Raw genomic sequence first — 18,075 nt, 5'->3', positions numbered from 1 at the left:
AAACAATTTTTATGAAAATTTAATTTTTTGGTAGTAAATACATTTTTTCTAAAAAGTAATTTTTTCGGGTTGATAATTCAATAATTTTGTAGATAATTCGTCCTTTTGGTTTTCAAATTCAACAATTTTGTTGAAAATTGATCTATTTTATTGTTAATTCATATTTTTTAATAGAAAATTCAACTACTATTAACTCTTGTATCCGGAAATTGCACTATTCGCTTTTATTGTTAGATATTTACCGTTTATAAGCGGTCCAAACAAACTTATAAATGTTAGAAAAAGTTGCGAGACAAAAAATACACGAAAAGCTAGTGGAAGCATATCAGTCTCAATGTGAACGGAAATAATGAATGAATGGTAGATTATTTATCTACATTTCATTCCTTCATTCATTCTACCCACTTAAATTTTTTTTACGACTTAGTTTCAAGATCGTAATTCATGAAAATGTTTCCAACTTTATTAATAAAAAAAAAGTTAATTACAATAATGCATTATTAAATTTATTTCATTAATTTAATATAAAAAATAATATTAACGCAGTTTGGAATTGTTTAATTTTTAACGCTTTAATTTTTAATTCTATAATTCTGAAATACTGAGACTCTAAAGGAAATAAAAGTAGGGAAAGTAGTTTATTAAAAATAACGAACTTCTCAAAATCAAGAAAAAACTAAATTCCATTGGAATCAATCAAATTCTGACCAGTTTGATAATTAAAATTATCTCATTTTACTGATTCGGATGCTATTCGAAACTAAGGTTTCATAACACTAAATAATTAATTACACTGATTAAATTTTTCTATATAGGACATTGTACTTTCAATATTCATTTCATTACAAATATTAATGTCATTTAAATTAAAAATTATTTATTAAATATCTCTTTTAATTTAAAAATTATTTGTGTAAGTGAAAATAAAAAAAAAATTATTGGAATTATTTGATTTATAACTGAGTGGAAAAAAATTATTTCATATCAACATAAAACATATTTTTCCTATTCATATTATTTACAGTAATTGTAAAAATAATGATTTGCGATATTAAGAAGTACCTTCTTATTTTATGATTATAATTTATTGTATTTAATGACAATCATTTGATATAAACGATTCACTATAATTTGTAGGTCAAAATAAAAATTAGATATTAAAATAAAAATTTCATTATTATTATTTTTTATAATACAATAAACTCAGTAAATAATTCCCAGAATAAAATTTCAAGCTACTTCACAAAATGTCCAAGGATTTTTAATAGCTTTTAGAGAATTTCGGAAGATTTAAAGAAATTCACATAAGATTTTCGGATATTTCTAAAGATCGAAACGGATTTAAAAAATTTTCAGCATTTCTAAATATTTAGGGAAATTTTAAAGGGATTTCCAGAGACTATAAGATTTCCGAGGATTTCCATAATTTAAATATGTTTTAAAGGATTTCACAGATTTTCAATTATTTCAAAATATTCGAATGATTAAAATTTTTTATAAATATTTAAGGATATTTAAAACTATTGCATAGATGAAATAGAATTTTCGACAAACTTGAGGGGATTTCAAGGATTTGAAACAAATTTATTTTAAAGAATTCCCAGGAATTTTGAGTAAATTTAAATAAATTAAAGTGCTTTCAAAGAATTTAAAATGTTTTAGGTTATTTTTTAAAGATTCCATCGAATTTTTATTATATTTTGATCAATTAAAGGGATTTTAAACATTTGAGGAAAATCCTGGAAAGAAATTTCCTGACATTTCCAGTCTTTTTTATATCTCAACATTTTTCTGGATATAATTTTTCATTAATTAAAACAATCCACTCGAAGTATGTACAAGATATTCTTAAAAATATATTATCACCATCGAATAATTAAATAGTTAACACTAAAATCATAATTAATCATTTCATGAATTCGATTCTCAGTTCTATGAATTTTAATAATAATTGACACCATTTTTTATCTTCATATACTTAAAATTCAGTGCATATTTAAAATAATAATGTTTTAAATGAGAGATATTTTCCAGGTGAGTAGAAACCCTGTAAAACAGGAGAAGTACGGAGATTTTTCACGAAAATAGGGAAAAAATTTTTTTTTTAATTAGTTGAACTTTAAAAAAAATGAATTTTCAATTAAGAGTTGAATATTTAACTAATAAAGATCATTTTTCAACAAAAAAGATGATTTCTCAACAAAAAATTTATTAGTTGATATTATAACCAAAAAATATTTTTATTTCAAATAAAAAACAGTTGAATTCAAGTAAAAAGACGTATTTTCAAAAAATACATACATTTTTAATGAAATAAATGAATTTTCAACTAAAAAAGACAAATTTTAAACCAAAGAGTTTAAGTTTAACTAAAAAGATCCATTTTTAACCAACAATGGAATAGTTAAATTTAAACATTTTGATTTTATTCAAAATGAAATTTTCAGTTAAAAAAATTAATTCTTAACCAAACTAATGAATTCTCAACTAAAATAATAAATTTTTAACGAGAAACATTGAATTTTCAACAAAAAGTGTTAATTTTCCATTAAGAAGATTAAATTCTACCAAAAAGACGAACTTTGAACTAGAAAAATATCTATTTTCCACCAAAAAATTAAAAATTAAATTTTCAAACATAAAAAACAAACACATTTTCAACAAAATAATTGAAGTTTTAACTGAAATAGTTAAATTGACAGTAATAAAAATTAATTTCCAGCCGAAGAAAAAACGAATTTAACTCATTTTGCAACCAAAGAGACAAACTTTCAACTAAAATTATAACTCTTACTGTAACAGTTGAATCTTCGATCAAAAAGATGAATTTTTAATCAAGAAGATTAATTTCTACAAACAAACAAACGAATTTTCAACAAAATACATGAATTTTCCACAAAAATAACAAATAAATTCAACCAACGAGAAGAATTTTCAACTAAAATGATGGAATAGTTACATTTTTATTTTAAAAAGTAATAATTTTCAACAAAATTGTTACTTTTTCAAACTGTTGAATTTTCAACTAAAATGAGAAATCTTCAACTGGAATTGTTAAATTTTAAACCAAAAAGATGAAATTTTCTCGAAAATGATGATCCTTTAAATAAAAGAATTGAATTTCCAACCAAAAAGATTTTTTTCTACTAAAAAAAGGCGAGTTTTCAACCAGAAAAGATAATTTCTCGACCAAATATTGAAAAAAACTTTCAATTAAAAAAATAATAATTTTCAACCAAGAAGAAGAATTTTCTAGCAAAAAGAATCAATTTTCAACTAAAAGTGTACAAATTAAAAGAAAATAGGATAGTTAAACTTTCAGTTAAAAAAATTAATTGCAAACAAAACAAAAAAATAATTTTCAACAAAATAGTTTGAAACAGTAACATAAATTTAACTTTACAAATAAAAATCATGGTTAATCAATATTAAATTCCAATAAAGAAAAAATTAAGCACGCTCTCGACAAAATTCCCGGAAAACTCAAGGTTTTCCAGGTAGGTTAGAGAATAGAAGAATGAAGAAAATTATTCCTGTGATTCATTATTTTTAAATCTCTATCAACTTAAATAAGGAAAAACGTAAACAAAAAGAGACTTAAAGGTGAATAAAGAAAAATAAGAATAGATAATGACGCATTAGAATATTTTAAAGGTTAGTGATAACTGAGTCGAAAGACAAGTGTAATAGTAAATTTTTATGTGCGGCTTACGTAAGAGTCAATGTCATTTAATAACTTACCGGAAAGGTTGGCGACTGTTCTCTGGAACAAGATGCATGATCCCCGTTTTGATTTTTAGGATAGTCAGTATTATTTTGCATTTCTTCTTCCTCTTCCCTCACTCTCTTTCTGGACATTTTTTTTGCTTTTAAAATCTAAAATCCATAAGGTTTTGTCCAGCTATAAATGAAAAACAATTATCTTATGAAACTGTACATGTAACTTTAACTCTAACAAGTTGTAAATTAACCAAATTCTTTCGTATCGTGTATTGTAAATTTGAAAATTAACATCCGTCCACTCATAAATTAAAAAAATGAAATCTCACAAGATTATTATTTTATGTTTTTAAAATATGACTCAAATTATTGACTTAATGATTAGGCTTAGTCTCTCTAAAAAAGTGGTGTAACGAAACATCTCGAAAATCTCGCAATCGTTGTACTTGAAAACCAGATTGGCTTTTCATTACTCGAAGTTTCTTTATATATGTTTTTTTACTTTCTTACATCTTTTCGCTGTAAATTAGCATATTTTTAAAAAGAATTTTAATATAACATAATAGAGTTTGAAGAACTCAAAATTTCTAAAATAGATAGTTTGTAAAAATGTTACGTTGTCTTAGTGGTTTACATCGGAAATACATATTTTGGTACAAAATTCAGCAACTACGTTAAAAGTTCATTTAGTCTTCTTGGATCGCCATTTTCGTTGAAAAGTAATCTGCTTTCATTTATGTTGAGGATCAAACTATTTTATTGAAAATTTGTTTTTTTTTTTATTGAAAATTAAATTTTTTTACTAAAAATTGAATTGTTTGGTTTAAAGTTGAAGCACTTTGTTATTGTTCGTTTTTTGGTTAAAAATGTAACTATTTGTTGAAAATTTGTTTTCGTTGCTGTTGAAAAACAATGGCTTTAACAGAAAATTTAATTTTTTCAAACTTTTTTAAAAATTCAAATGTTTTGGTAGAAAATTTAACTATTTGTTTAAAAGTAAACTTTTTTGTTGGAAATGCAAATTTTAAGGTTGAAAACCCTTTCTAGGTATTATTTCTTCCTTTTGGTAAAAATGTCAGGGGTTTGGCTTCAGTTTAATTGTTTTTATTTAAAAAAAAAAAATGTTTGATTCAAATTCGTATTTTTAACCCTTAAAGGGCACACTTCCTTAAAATTACATAAAGAGAATCCTGGGTGTTATGCACCCAAGGGTATTTAAACGTGTGCTGTGCCGACGGTTTTTTACAAGAAAATCAATTAATGATGTTTAATCTATCTAGTTTGAGGAGAAAAAGGTTTCATAACAGTGTTTGAAACTTAAAGTAGTTAAAACAACAAAATTAAAAAATGACTTCTTTCACTATAAAATTCATAACTTTTCAAGTTTTTGATATTTTTATTAAAAATTTTACTTGAATAATTCCGGGATACGGCGCTTCTAAAATAAAATTAGTATTGTAGTGTTCGTTCCAAAGAGGGTATTTATTCTAAAGAATAAAAGCTTCAATTCAATGAAAAATTAAACACCGCACTTTGCGTGATTAAACGATTTTATTGATCTCAAACTGCGTAAAAAATTATAAAAATCAAAATTATGTAATGTTTTCATGTCATTTTTTAATCTGGCGCCATATGTTCCATTTTCTTAAATTTGATACATTTTGTTAAAGCGCAAATAAGTCACTGGGTATCATACACCCAGTATGCCCTTTAAGGGTTAAATACAAAAATTATATTTCAAAGATTCAGACCATTGAATTTCCAAGAAGATTTAAAATTCTAAACAATTTTATGTTGTAGCAGTATTTTTCGTGGCAGAATATTAGTATTTTTAATAACAAATATGATTAGATTTAAATTCAATGATTTTTCGGCTCATGTAACGTTTTTTGTCGGCACTAAGAGATTTTTATTTAAAAAATGATTCAATTTAAATGTTCATAATTTTTTAACAAATTGAAGTCAGGTTAGCATTATACACCGGAAGTTGCTATATGTATTTTTAAACACAAATTATTATAATTAGACCACGATTTAAAACTTTTCAAACATTTATGTTTATATTAGTGTTTTTCATCGTTAATCGGAAAATTGTTTTAGTTATATTTCAAAGAATATTTGCAAAAAGAGATAACATTTTTTGTTACAATGTAGATTAAACTAACTATCATATTTGATTGTTATTAACTTCTACAAACAATTTTTTTGCGTATTTCTTTCACCGAAAAGTAATATCGAACAACGTGAGACGAAAAATTTGTTATGAGTAGAAAAAATCTCAAATGGGTTATAAAACAAACGAGATTTTTATTAGCAAATTCTTTTTTGTAAAGTGAAAATCATATTTTTGTGATAGAAATTCATAAATAAACATTTTTACGTCACATTTGTTAATATTTAATAAAATTTAATATTTAAAATTCAAATCCTTTTCAGTTTTAATGTGAATTATTATATTTTTCGTTTAAAAATCACTTGTTCGCTTGAATATTCATAATTTTAGTTTAAATTTCATCTATTTGGTTGAAACTGTAATTATTGGATGAAAATTAATCTTTCTGGTTAAGGATTCAAGTATTTTGTTGAAAGTTAGACGTCTTTGGATGATTTCAAAAGTTTTTGATTTACAATAAAAATCTCTTTAGATTTAAATATCAACTTTTACATTTTTCGTAAATAATTAATCTTTTTTGTGTTTGAAAATTCAACTATTTGGTAGAAGATTAAGTGCACGATTGATAATGCTAGTCCCTAGTCATACCTCACAAAAATAGGCGGAACGAAATTATTGAAAATCTCGCACTCGTTATTGTTGAATACCTGATTGGTTGTATACTACGTAAATATAACTGTGAATATAACTGTGAATATAGCTGTTTTCAGTTTGTTCTTTTCAAATTTCTCGAATTTTGTCAATCGAAATTTTCAAAGGAGGCATTTTTATTCTAAAAATTTATTTCTAAAGTAGAACATTTTGATTGTAAATGATTCTTAAATAATAAAGGCTACAATTCAGTTATTAACTTTATGACCAAATGTTTTTAAAAATTACAAAAGAATTCTTTTCATACACTCTCAAATCATATTAAATAAGGTTATATGTATTAATTAAGGAAATAAAAAATTCCAACTAAGAAATTCTATTTGATGATAAAAATTATTTCTGAATGTTTCCCAACATTATTAAAAATAGACCAAATTTTAATTTCACTTTTTTTTTTACAAATTGGGAAATAGTTCAATTTTCAATATTTCAATATTTTAATTGACAAATATTAAACAAAATGTAGGTTTTTTTATATAAACTTTTGAAGCTATTTAACGATTTTAAGATAATGAATTTTGTTGTTTTTAAGACTCCAGGAAAAATTTTGATGAATTTAAAAGAAAAATTAAATAAGAAAAATATTTTAAAACATTTGAAAAAATTGCAAATGATTTCCTAAAATTTCGGAGAAGAATGCAGAAGATTTCAAAGCATAAATTTACTCAGAAGTTTTGAAAGGACACCAAAATAACTTTAATTAAAATGAAATTCAGATTTTTGAAGCTTTCGAACCAAAATTTCAGGAACTTTTTAGGAATTTTAAAGGGTTTCAAGAGAATAAAAAAGTTGTCTTGCCATTTCTCGGAAAATTTGTAGTGAGCTTTCATTTTACAACATTTATTTCAAGAGAATATTTAAAAACACTTCAAAACATTTCGAAAGATTTCTAAAACTATCAAAATGAATGTGGAAAATTAGCTTAATTTTTCAGAATTTTAGAAAAAATTCGAATTACAATTTTTTTAAACATTTTCAAACAAATTAAAAAATAATAAAAAAAAATTTTTTGAAATAAAAATAAAATTTAGCTTTTCAAAGACATCGAAATAAAATGTTAAGTTTTTTTAATATTGTGAAAGGGTTCAAGATAATAAATTTTTTTTTAAGATTCCTGGAAATACTCAAAGTTACATTTTATATTTTTAAATTAATTTTATGAGACTGTTTAAAAAGATTATAAACATTACAAAATATTTCCGTCAACAAGTCTAAAATATTTTTTTTACAACTAAAAAATTGTCCAACATTTTTTGAAAAGCTGTAGAAGAAATAAAAATGCTTGGAAAATTTCTGGACTTTTTTTCCACATTTCTGAAATCTTCAAAAACCTTTCTGAATTTCCTCGAGAAACTTAAGAAAATTATATTTATATAACCTTCACGCAAATAAACTAAGAAAATTTAAAAATGAGTAGTCATTCCAAATTTTAATTTTGTGTTAAAAATTCTTTTTATTTCAAATTATAATTTGCCTACAATTTTTTTATTCTGGACTGAAAAATTATTTTTTGGTTTAATATTCGTCTTTTTGGTTTGTAATTTAATCTCTTTCGGTAAAAATTTAAGGTGTTTTTTTTTTAATCAACTGAACAATTTTTTGTTTAAAATTAAAATCGTTTTTTGCTGAGCATTTAAATATTCTGTTGAGAATTCGTCGTTTTGGAGGAATTCAAATCTTTTTGATTTTAATATAAAGTATTTTTTACTTTAATTATGAACTTTTATATTTTTCTTTAAGAATTCAACGTTTTTGGATGAAAATTCAATTACTTGGTTAAGAGTTTAACTACGTTTTCATAAAGTAAATTTTTGTTAAAGATTTATCATTTTAGTTGCAAATTTTGATTTTTTGGTAGAAAATTATTCTTCTTTATGGAAAATTAATTTTTTTGGTTAAAAATTATCTTTTTGTGCAAATTCATATTTTAGGGTTAATAAATTAAATTTTTGTGCAGTGAATTCCCCTCTTTTGTAAAATATTTAATATTTTTCAGTTAAAAATACAAGTGTTATTCCATGAATTCAAATCTTTATTTAAAATATTTTTTTTAGTTTAATCATCAACGATTATATTTTTGATTGAGAATTGATATTTTTTTTATTGAAAATACAATTACTTGATTAAAAGTGTTAAAAAGTCATTTTTTTGTTGAAGATTCATCATTTCAGTTAAAAAATGGTATTTTTTTGTAAAAAATTAATATTCTTGATAGAAAACTCATATTTTTGGGTTCCAAAATTTAATTGTTTTGTAGAAAATTCGTCTTTTGCAAAAGATTACATTTTTTGGTGGTTATAGACACAACTGGTTGAAAAGTTGTATTTTTTGGAAGAATTCAAGTGTTTTTTATTTAAAACTCAAATATTGTCGAATTTACATATTAACTATGACATTTTTAATCGAGAATTTATCTTTTTTGTTTAAAAATTTAACTAGTTGCTTGAAAATGAGCTTTTTTGTTGAAACTTTGATATGACATCTGAAATTTTTAAAAATCTTTTTGAATTTTCTCAAGCAAATAAAAAAATAAGTAGTATTCAACATTTTTAATTTGTGTTAAAAATTAATATTGTCTTAAATTATAATTTGCTAAAAATGTACTATTCTTGATTTGAACAATTATTTTTTGGTTGAAAATTCAACAATTTTGTGAAAAATTAGTCTTTTTGGTTTGGAAATTGATCTCCTTTTTACGCTTCATTTTTTTTTAAATTAAAATCTTTTTGGATGAGGATTCAACTATTTTAATAAAAATTCGTATTTTGTATGAATTCAAGTTTTTTTATTTAAAATTTAACCAATTTTGTAGTTTTTTTAATCAATAATTTTAGTTCGCTCTTTTTTGGCAGGAAATTCATCTCCCTGGTTAAAACATAAACCTTTTGGATGAAAATTAATCTTTTTGGTTGAGGATTCAACTATTTTGTTGGAAATTTGACTTTTTAGATGAATTCAACAGCTTTTGATTCCAAATAAAAATCTTTTTGGATTTAAATATCAACTATTATATTTTTTGTTAAGATTTTGTTTTGTTTGAAAATTCAATTACTTGGTTAAAAGTTAAACTAGTCTCTTATTAAGTAATTTTTTTATTGAAGATTCATAATTTTAGTTGGAAATTGGTATTTTTTGATAGAAAATTCGTTTCTTTATGAAACTGTTTACATTTTTTGGTTAAAAATACAAATGGTTGAAAAATAATCTTTCTTGGACGATATAAATATACAATTTAAAATAAATATATATAATTAGAAATAATATTTTAATTTAAGTATAAATTTATATAATTTAAAATAAAAATATTTTTTCGTTTAAATATCAACTATTTGATTGAAGCTGAAATTTTGAATTGACATCTGAAATTTTCAGAAATATTTTTTAATTTTCTCAAGAATAGTAGGAAAACTATATTTTTATAACCCTAAAAAAAGAAATTAATTAAAAATACTTATTCGAAATTTCTATTTTGTTTAAAAAATGATTTTGTCCTGCAAATCGAGAACCTACAGACGCGCGATTGATACTTATTGCACAAAAATAAATTTAATTCCGATATTGTACTCCCTTTTATTTTTTATTATTTTAGATTATATAATTTTTATAATTTATTATAATATATAACTTAATTAATAACTATAATTTTATTATACTTTGTAATCAATATAATTATAATAATTTTTTATAATAGATATTACCATAAAATACAAAAATTTTGTATTAATATTCACTTTAGATGTGTATGTCTACTGTAAATAAAAGCTGTAATGTCGCAACGCATTTACAACCTCGATAAGACTAATCAAATGTCACAGAAATTCGCAAGAGACAGGAAATAATAACTTACTAGAAAAATCTCGAACAATATTATCTCTTCGACTGAATAAAAATCTTCTTAAATCTTTCGAGATGAATCGTATAAATTCCCCAAAAAATTCTATTAGCTCAGACTTTAAAAAAGATACGTCTCATTCCTCAGACGTCAGACAAAAACATTTGATTTTGATATTATGAAACGTTATGAAACACGTGAATGTTGGAATGCCATAGCAATTCATGGCACTCCTCTTATTCAATTAATGATATATAAAACGAAGACCGAAAGATTCGAATTCGCGACTTTAAATTTGGCAATTTATTCACACTTAATTATTTATTTACAAAGGGCTATTTCAAATAATTTACTGTCAAAGGTGAAACACGAGATTTATGACACTAATAATAAAATAAATAAGTGCTCTCAGAAATATAAACTATACAATATAATCAATGAAAATGCGATGTAGGAATGAGGACAAGTGAATCGAAAATTGCAAAAAAGTAATCCAAATTCTGGATATTTGATCGACTCGAGTGTGAAATAAAAAGCGGATCTCGGTAGTTTGACACCCGAGGCCGAGCGTAAACAATAACTGTTACGAATTTAAACAACAAGCTTGGAAACCAACCTTTTGTTGTCCTAGTTTAACTTCCTGGTCACTAGGTCGACGAAAACGAGAATTGAGGTTTTCGAACTCGATTTTTCACTCGCGTCTTTTTTCGAAAATTAGTACTGCGTTATTTTTTCGCCCCGGCGCCGTGCGACTTGATAGTTCGATGGTTGATTCGTTTTTATAAATCAAATATTCGCGTGAATGCCATATCATCAGCTGGCCCAGCAGACGTGGTCAGCAGACTGCAGACGCCCGCAAATTGAACTAAATACGCATGTGCGACTTAACTCCGAGTCCAAATTTACCGGAATTTACGCTCACTCGGTCTTTTCCGATTTTTCTGTTTAAAACGTTTTCGATTAAATAGGTAATCTTAAAACTCGATTAAAGTATAAAATGTAAGTACGATCATTCTTCCCTCGAATGTATAGACGTAGTCTATAAGGAAAAAGGCGTTTATTTACTAGAATCTTGATAAATTTGAGGTTATGTTGAGAGAGATGGAGAGAGACAAAGAGACGTTTCCGACAACGTGTCGCACGTCAGCACCAAAAAATTACAACAAATTAAATTTAGAGGATTTTCGTTCGTCGAAAGTATATATCTAGAATTTGCTCATAAAATATCGCATATAGAGTATATATAAAATATGTAAATAACTATTTTCGGTGAATTGAAGTCCAAGATTTGGCGCGAGATTCAAAATTGAAATGCATACTTTATTTTCAAGAATAAATTTGTGAATAAATTTAATATATTATTGGTTAGAATAGTGAGTTTAAAAAAATAAAATGTCCAGAATATTGAAAATGAAACAATTGCAGCTTAAGAATGGTAAGAATGAAGTTTATCATAGGGTAGCCGCTGGACTGGTAAAACCGGGAATTTTATGAGACCGGAGAAAATCGAGAAATGATAGTGAATTTATTTTTAAACCGGGAATTTCACCTATTTTTAGAAAAAAAATTTGTTCAACTTTGATTTCAACCGGTTTTTAAATAATCAATTTTTATTTTTGTCTTTTTCAATTATGATATCGTCTTTTTTGAAAGAATTTCATTTTTTTATTTAAAATATGTTTTGGTTTAAAATTCAAATACTAGGTTAAAAGTTGAACTACCTTGTTTAAAATTTAACTTTTTTGTTTCAAATTTGCCTCTTTGCTCGAAGAGTCAGTCATTTTGTTGAAAAATAAATTATTTTGTTTAAAAGTCTTCTTTTTTTGGAGAAATTCGACTATTTTAATAAAAATAAAAATATTTCTTGGTTGGAAATTCATCTGCTCGATTAAATATTGAATTAATTGGTGTGAAAAATGAACATCTTATTTTTAAAAAATTTTGTTGGTGGTGGATTGTTAATTTTAAATCAAAATTCATCTTTTGTGGAAAATTCGTCTTTTTGGGTTGTAAATTCATCTTCATTGGTAGAAAACTTAATTAAATTTTTGACTTTTTCTTTAATTACTGTAGTAAAAAAATTGTCATTATATTGTCGTTGGATAATTCTTCAACATAAAGATTTTTTACGAAATTTATTATTTAGGATCAATACCAATGCAAGAGTGAATTGATTTTTCCGAGAATTTTACAATTTTTTACCAAAAAAATCTGTCCCAAGTTTGATTTCAATTTACGGTACATAATTCGAAAATCTTTTATTCACAAAATTTCCATTGTGGATTTTAATTTTTAGACGTAATAAATTTTTTTAATAAAAAAACTTTTTAGTAGATCAAATATGAATATAAATTACAATAATTTTTAAAATCGAACTGTACATTAGGCATTAATTTAAGTATTTCCAGATTTTAACTTTAACAATTAAACTGTTTCAAATAAAAAGTCTTATTTGTTAAACAAATGTAAATGCTCGATTGCAAATTTATAAACTATATTCAATTTTTAAATCACTTTAAAATAATATATACATAACTAAAATATTTTATTAAATAAAAATTTTTGTTTTAGTATAAAATTTGAATATTTAAATTTTGTGAATTTTTAACTAAGAAAAATAACAATTGCTTAATATTTAGAAATATTTGATTCTTCATATTAAGTCAGTAATTATAAATTAAATATTAAAAACTAAAGAAAAAACTAATCTTTGTACGTTATAATTTTAATTGTTCTATTTGAAAACTGTTAATTTTCAAGTAAAATTGTTTAATATTGATGTATAATAAATATTTAACACCCAAAATTCCTAGAAAAAGTTCGAGCAAGCTATATTTGTACCAAAATTTTAGTGCAAAAAGCCCATGGTCTAATTTTAAACAAAATACATATTTTTGCACATTTGGAACAAAAAATTTAGAAGCTTTTTAAGAATTATGAAAGGCTTCAAAAGAATAAAAAAAATTTTCCTTATGATTTCTAGGAAAATTGAAAATTAATTTTTTTAAATTAATTTTAAGAGAATATTTAAAAAGATTTCCAAAATTATCAAAAATGAATCTGGAATATTTGAAGGAAATATATTTAATTTTTCAGAATTAGAAAAATTAGGAAGAATTCAAATTATTCAAAAATATGTTCAGAAATTCTAAGAAAACTTCAAAATAAATTAAAAAATTAATAAATATAAAATAACATAGATTAAAATGGTTTGCAGCTCAGTTTTTATTACGTCAAATGGAAAAATTTAAAGATTTAGAGTTCGAATTTTTGTATTTCATTGACCGTAAAAAATTCTTGCGAGCAAGGAAAAAACCCAGAAATGACCGGGAATGTTTTTATTTATATTTTAATATTTAATACTCTTTATCATATTGCCGAATTTGAAAATACCCGAAAGAATTTCTGAATTATAAAATATCAAAACTTGAAAAATCCCGAATTTCAACAATTAAAAAATGGTTCATTAAATATAATTTTATTATTAGAAATACAATAATCAAATATTTGAATTAGAACAATTATTCCTAATTTAAGTTTAAAATAACAATAACTGAACAAAATTTTGATCCAGAAATATACTTTTTCAATATTGTTATTTTAAATTCAAACAATAATTTTAGAAACTTTGAAAATAAAAAAATAATTTTGATTATTGTATTTTTAATAAATAAATAATATTTATAAAAACAATTTATTGTTTAAATTTGGGAATTTTCTAGTGTGGATATTTTATAACTCGGCAATTTTCTTTGGGGTATATTATTATAGGGGAATTTAATAATATAAACTGTTCGGGAATTTTATTACATATTTTAGAATTTTCCAATTGAGGAATTTTCAGTGTTGGGAATTTTATTTTTCAGGATATTTTAGTCGCCCCAATGTTTTATTATTGTGTTTTTAAGAAATAAATAATATTGATAAAAAACCAAATTTTGCAATTCGGTAATATCATAAACTGTTAGGGAATTTTATTATTCGGATATTTTCAAATTCGGGAATTTTACCGTGTCAATTTTTTTTTTTTTAATTTTCACGCATATCGCCCTCAAATTTGTTTTAATTCGCACCAAAAAATTCGTCTTATTTTAATGCTATTTAGAATTTTTGCAAACTCCATAAAGTTTAACACGTATTTCCCATAAGAAAAAAGTACGTTTTCACAATTCAAAATTAGCCATAGAATATGAATAAATTACTGCTTTTAAAGTAACTCCTCCATAAGACTACTTTATATTGCCCCAAAAAAACCATAAGTGAAAAACTCGATCTTGCGAGTTTTTGACGCTCATTATGATTTTTTGCGATTTTTAAAATAAAAATGGCTTTTAATACTCAAAATATTAGTTTCTATTGATAAACAGATGTTAGCGTACATTTTTTAAACAATTTATTATTGTTTATAAATATTCTCTTAGATAATTGCTAGAAAGTAGCGGTATTTTCTGAAATTTTTTAATTTACCTTGTCTTTTTAGTTATTAACTATCTGGCATTAATATAAATGAAGGTAGTTACAAACAATAATAAATTGTCTATACAATTATGTTTGCCAACTTGAATTAATTATTATCTCACCAAGCAAAAAGTGGACAAAAAGTGAAAAATTTTCAGAAAAAACGCAACTATCCAGCAATACTCTGATAGTCACAAACAGTAATCAATTATTTAAACAATTACTGTTGTTAAATTGCATTATGTATTACCTCGCCCTAAGTAAAAACTTCACAAAAAGTGGAAAATTTAAGAAAAAATCGCAACTATCCAGCATCAATATAGATTAATTAATATACATTTTAATTTCAAGAATTTTAAAATACAGTTTTAAAGATTTAACCATTACAAATTAGAAGCGTTTAAATCACAGATTTTCAATTTTGAAATAACTTGAAAATAATATATTCATAATTAAAGGCTTTTATTAAATTTCAAATGTTATTTCGTTTTAGAGTATTCTAGTTTTAAATCATTAAATATAAAATATTTAAACAAGAAAAAGAATTATTATTAAATATTTAGAGATATCTGACTGATCATTTAAAATCAGCGATTATAAATTCAAAACTAAACGAAAAAACTCAAGTTTGAACGTTACAATTTTAATTATTCTATTTAAAAAAGTTTAATTTGCAAGTCAAATTGTTGAATTTATATGTATAAACTACAATTGAATACCTATAATTCTTAGGAAAAATTCGAGTAAATTGAAGAGATATTTATTATAAGTTTTGAAAAAATTTAAAATTACTTTAAAATAATTTTATAATATTTAAACGAAGTGTCTGCATGTACCCACGAAATCCGACTATTCGTACCAAAATTTCGGTGAAAACAGTCCACGACCTATTGAAAATTATTTGAAAATTAAATTTAAGAGAATATTTTAAAAGCTTTAGAAAGATTAAAAAAATTATTAAAACTGAATGTGAAAGATTTTTCAATTTGGCAGAGTTAAAAAAAAATTGTTTGGAAAAATGTAGGCAAAATTCGAATATTTTTAAAAGATGTTTAGAATTTTTGAAAAAATGTATGAAATCATTTAAAATTTGAAAAAAAAAAATAAAACATGTAAATGTTTCAAGATTTTGGAAAAAATGTTTGAAGCATTTTAAGGATCTCAAAACTATTTAAAATTAAAATAATTTAACCTTTAATTTAAGAAGTGTTCAGTTTGTTACCACTGTTACATTCTTTATGTTTCTAGCTTAAAGTTGCTTAAAGTGATATAATTTTGGAAAATTTTCAATTCATTGATTGATTCATTAATTTAGAGCATGGAAAATTAGAACGTGGATTTATATTTTCTAACTAAATCTGAATCTTTGAAATCTATAATTTATAAAAGCTTAAAATTTTTAATTTGGCAGTTTAACTGTATTTAATTTGAAATCGTTCAGTTCAAAAATGCTAGTAGCTTACATTTTGTACATGTCAATTATTAAGCATATGAAAATAAAATTTTGTAACTAAAATACTTTTAAATTTAAGTTTTAAAAGTTTAAAACTCAGGAGTTCCACTTTGAGTGCTTTAATTTGCAGCTCCGCTTTTATTACTTCAAATGGAAAATTTTGTAGCTTTAGAGGTCGATTTTTTAAATTTCATTGACCGTGAAAAATGTTTGCGAACCGAGAATTTTTTTCTTTGATTAAAACGCCCACCCTGCTTTTTTATTCAAGGCCGACACAATTCAATAATTTTTAAAAAGATTTAATTATTTGCGACGTAAATTTTGGAATAAATATATTTTTATATCTGATAAATAAATTACCTTTCCAAGTTCTGGCGCTTGGAGAAGTGTCCTCTCGTGGAGAAAAATTGCACTTGGCCGTTTTTTTGGTTCTTTTTTTATTAATTCACAATCACGTTCACAATATCAATGAATGATAATATAGTCGTCTCAGATCACTGAGATTCTTCTTAAAGGGATTTTGTTTAATGTAACCACGAGGGCAAGGATTGTGACTTCCTTGGTTTTTTTTTTTAGTAGAGTCGAAAAGTTGCCACCGCACTGTAGAAAAGTTTAACTTTGAACACGTTGATCAACGAATGACAAATGTGTGAAATATTGTTAGAGTGGGAGTTAATGACGCAAGATCGGGTGATCAAATAACGTCACTGACAATGAGTGCCGGCTTTCGCGCACTAGACCAGATGATAATTGTGTGTGTCAGAAACTAATTAATTCGATCGAATTGTCCTATTCTCGTCTGTCGTTTATGTGTAATATGTAATAATTACGTCTTTGCATTTTACAGAATGGCTGCTGGACCGGGAATTTTACAAATTTTTAGAAAAAAAATCTGTTCAAGTTTGATTTTAGCAGTTTTTTAAAATAATCCCGGTTTTTTCCCGGTTCGCAAACACTTTTCACGGCCAATGAAATTTAAAAAATCAAACTATATTCTAAACATTTTTCCATATAAAGTAATAAACAATAAACAACAAATTAAGGCATTCAAAGTGGAATGCTTGAATTCCAAACTTTCTAAATTAAAGTTTAAAAGTCTTCAATTCAAAATTTGTGTATTCAAATGCTCAATAACTTACACGTGTAAACCGGAAGGTTCTAACACTTTTAAATAGAACAGTTTTGAGTGGAATGCAAATAAACTGCAAAATTTAGAAATTCAAAGATTCAGATTAAGTTCCAAAAATATAAATCCACGTTAACATTTTCAATGCTTTAAATAAAAAAAATCAATCAATGAACTTGAAAATTTTCAAAATTATATTATTTTAAGTAATTTTAAGCTAAACACATTAAAAATTGAAAAATAAATTTTCTAACTTAACAGTTCTTAAATTAGAAATTTAGTTATTTTTATTTTAAATAGTCTAGTCTTAATTTAATTATCCTTTTTTTTTATTTTTTAGTTGAAACTTTATAGTCCAGGAGCTGGGTAGGATCCCGTATGCATTAAAGAGGTGAAGGATAAAAACTATGTAGTCTTATGTATTTTGAACCGCTGAATCCAATGATACCGGTTAATTTTGCGATAAGTGCCTAGCTTTTGTTTAAAACGCAATTGTTTAAACAATTATGAAAAAATGATTTTTTCAATGGGACAAATTTTTTTTAGATAATTTGAGGCATTTTAAGAAGAAATGGTCCCTTGTCATTGTTTTGTAAAATGCATATTTGAAAAGTTATGAATTTTTAAAGTTCAAAATTTGACGATTTTTTGCAACTTTGAAT

The 18,075-nt window shown here is 24.1% G+C and overlaps 1 protein-coding gene across 4 annotated transcripts in view; it reads right to left on the bottom strand.

Moving 5' to 3' along the window:
* The window catches only part of LOC117179799 (choline-phosphate cytidylyltransferase A-like), a 60,375-nt gene extending 43,471 nt beyond the window's left edge, over window positions 1–16,904 (bottom strand). For 2 of the 4 annotated variants that reach the window (XM_033371914.1, XM_033371918.1), the window contains exons 1-2: window positions 10,993–11,214; window positions 3,742–3,901 (exon numbers count right to left, since the gene is read on the bottom strand). In XM_033371914.1, coding sequence (XP_033227805.1) covers window positions 3,742–3,858 — 117 coding nt within the window. In that variant the 5' untranslated portion in view covers window positions 3,859–3,901; window positions 10,993–11,214. Of the gene's footprint in view, window positions 1–3,741; window positions 3,902–10,391; window positions 10,547–10,992; window positions 11,215–16,647 lie in introns of those variants that run through there. The other 2 variants (XM_033371917.1, XM_033371916.1) reach the window with 2 other exon arrangements.
* Between the last annotated feature and the right edge of the window lie 1,171 nt (window positions 16,905–18,075).

Source organism: Belonocnema kinseyi, chromosome 9 (genome assembly GCF_010883055.1).
Source record: "Belonocnema kinseyi isolate 2016_QV_RU_SX_M_011 chromosome 9, B_treatae_v1, whole genome shotgun sequence".
Taxonomy (NCBI): Eukaryota; Metazoa; Arthropoda; class Insecta; order Hymenoptera; family Cynipidae; genus Belonocnema; species Belonocnema kinseyi.
This window is presented reverse-complemented; position numbering and strand designations above follow the sequence as displayed.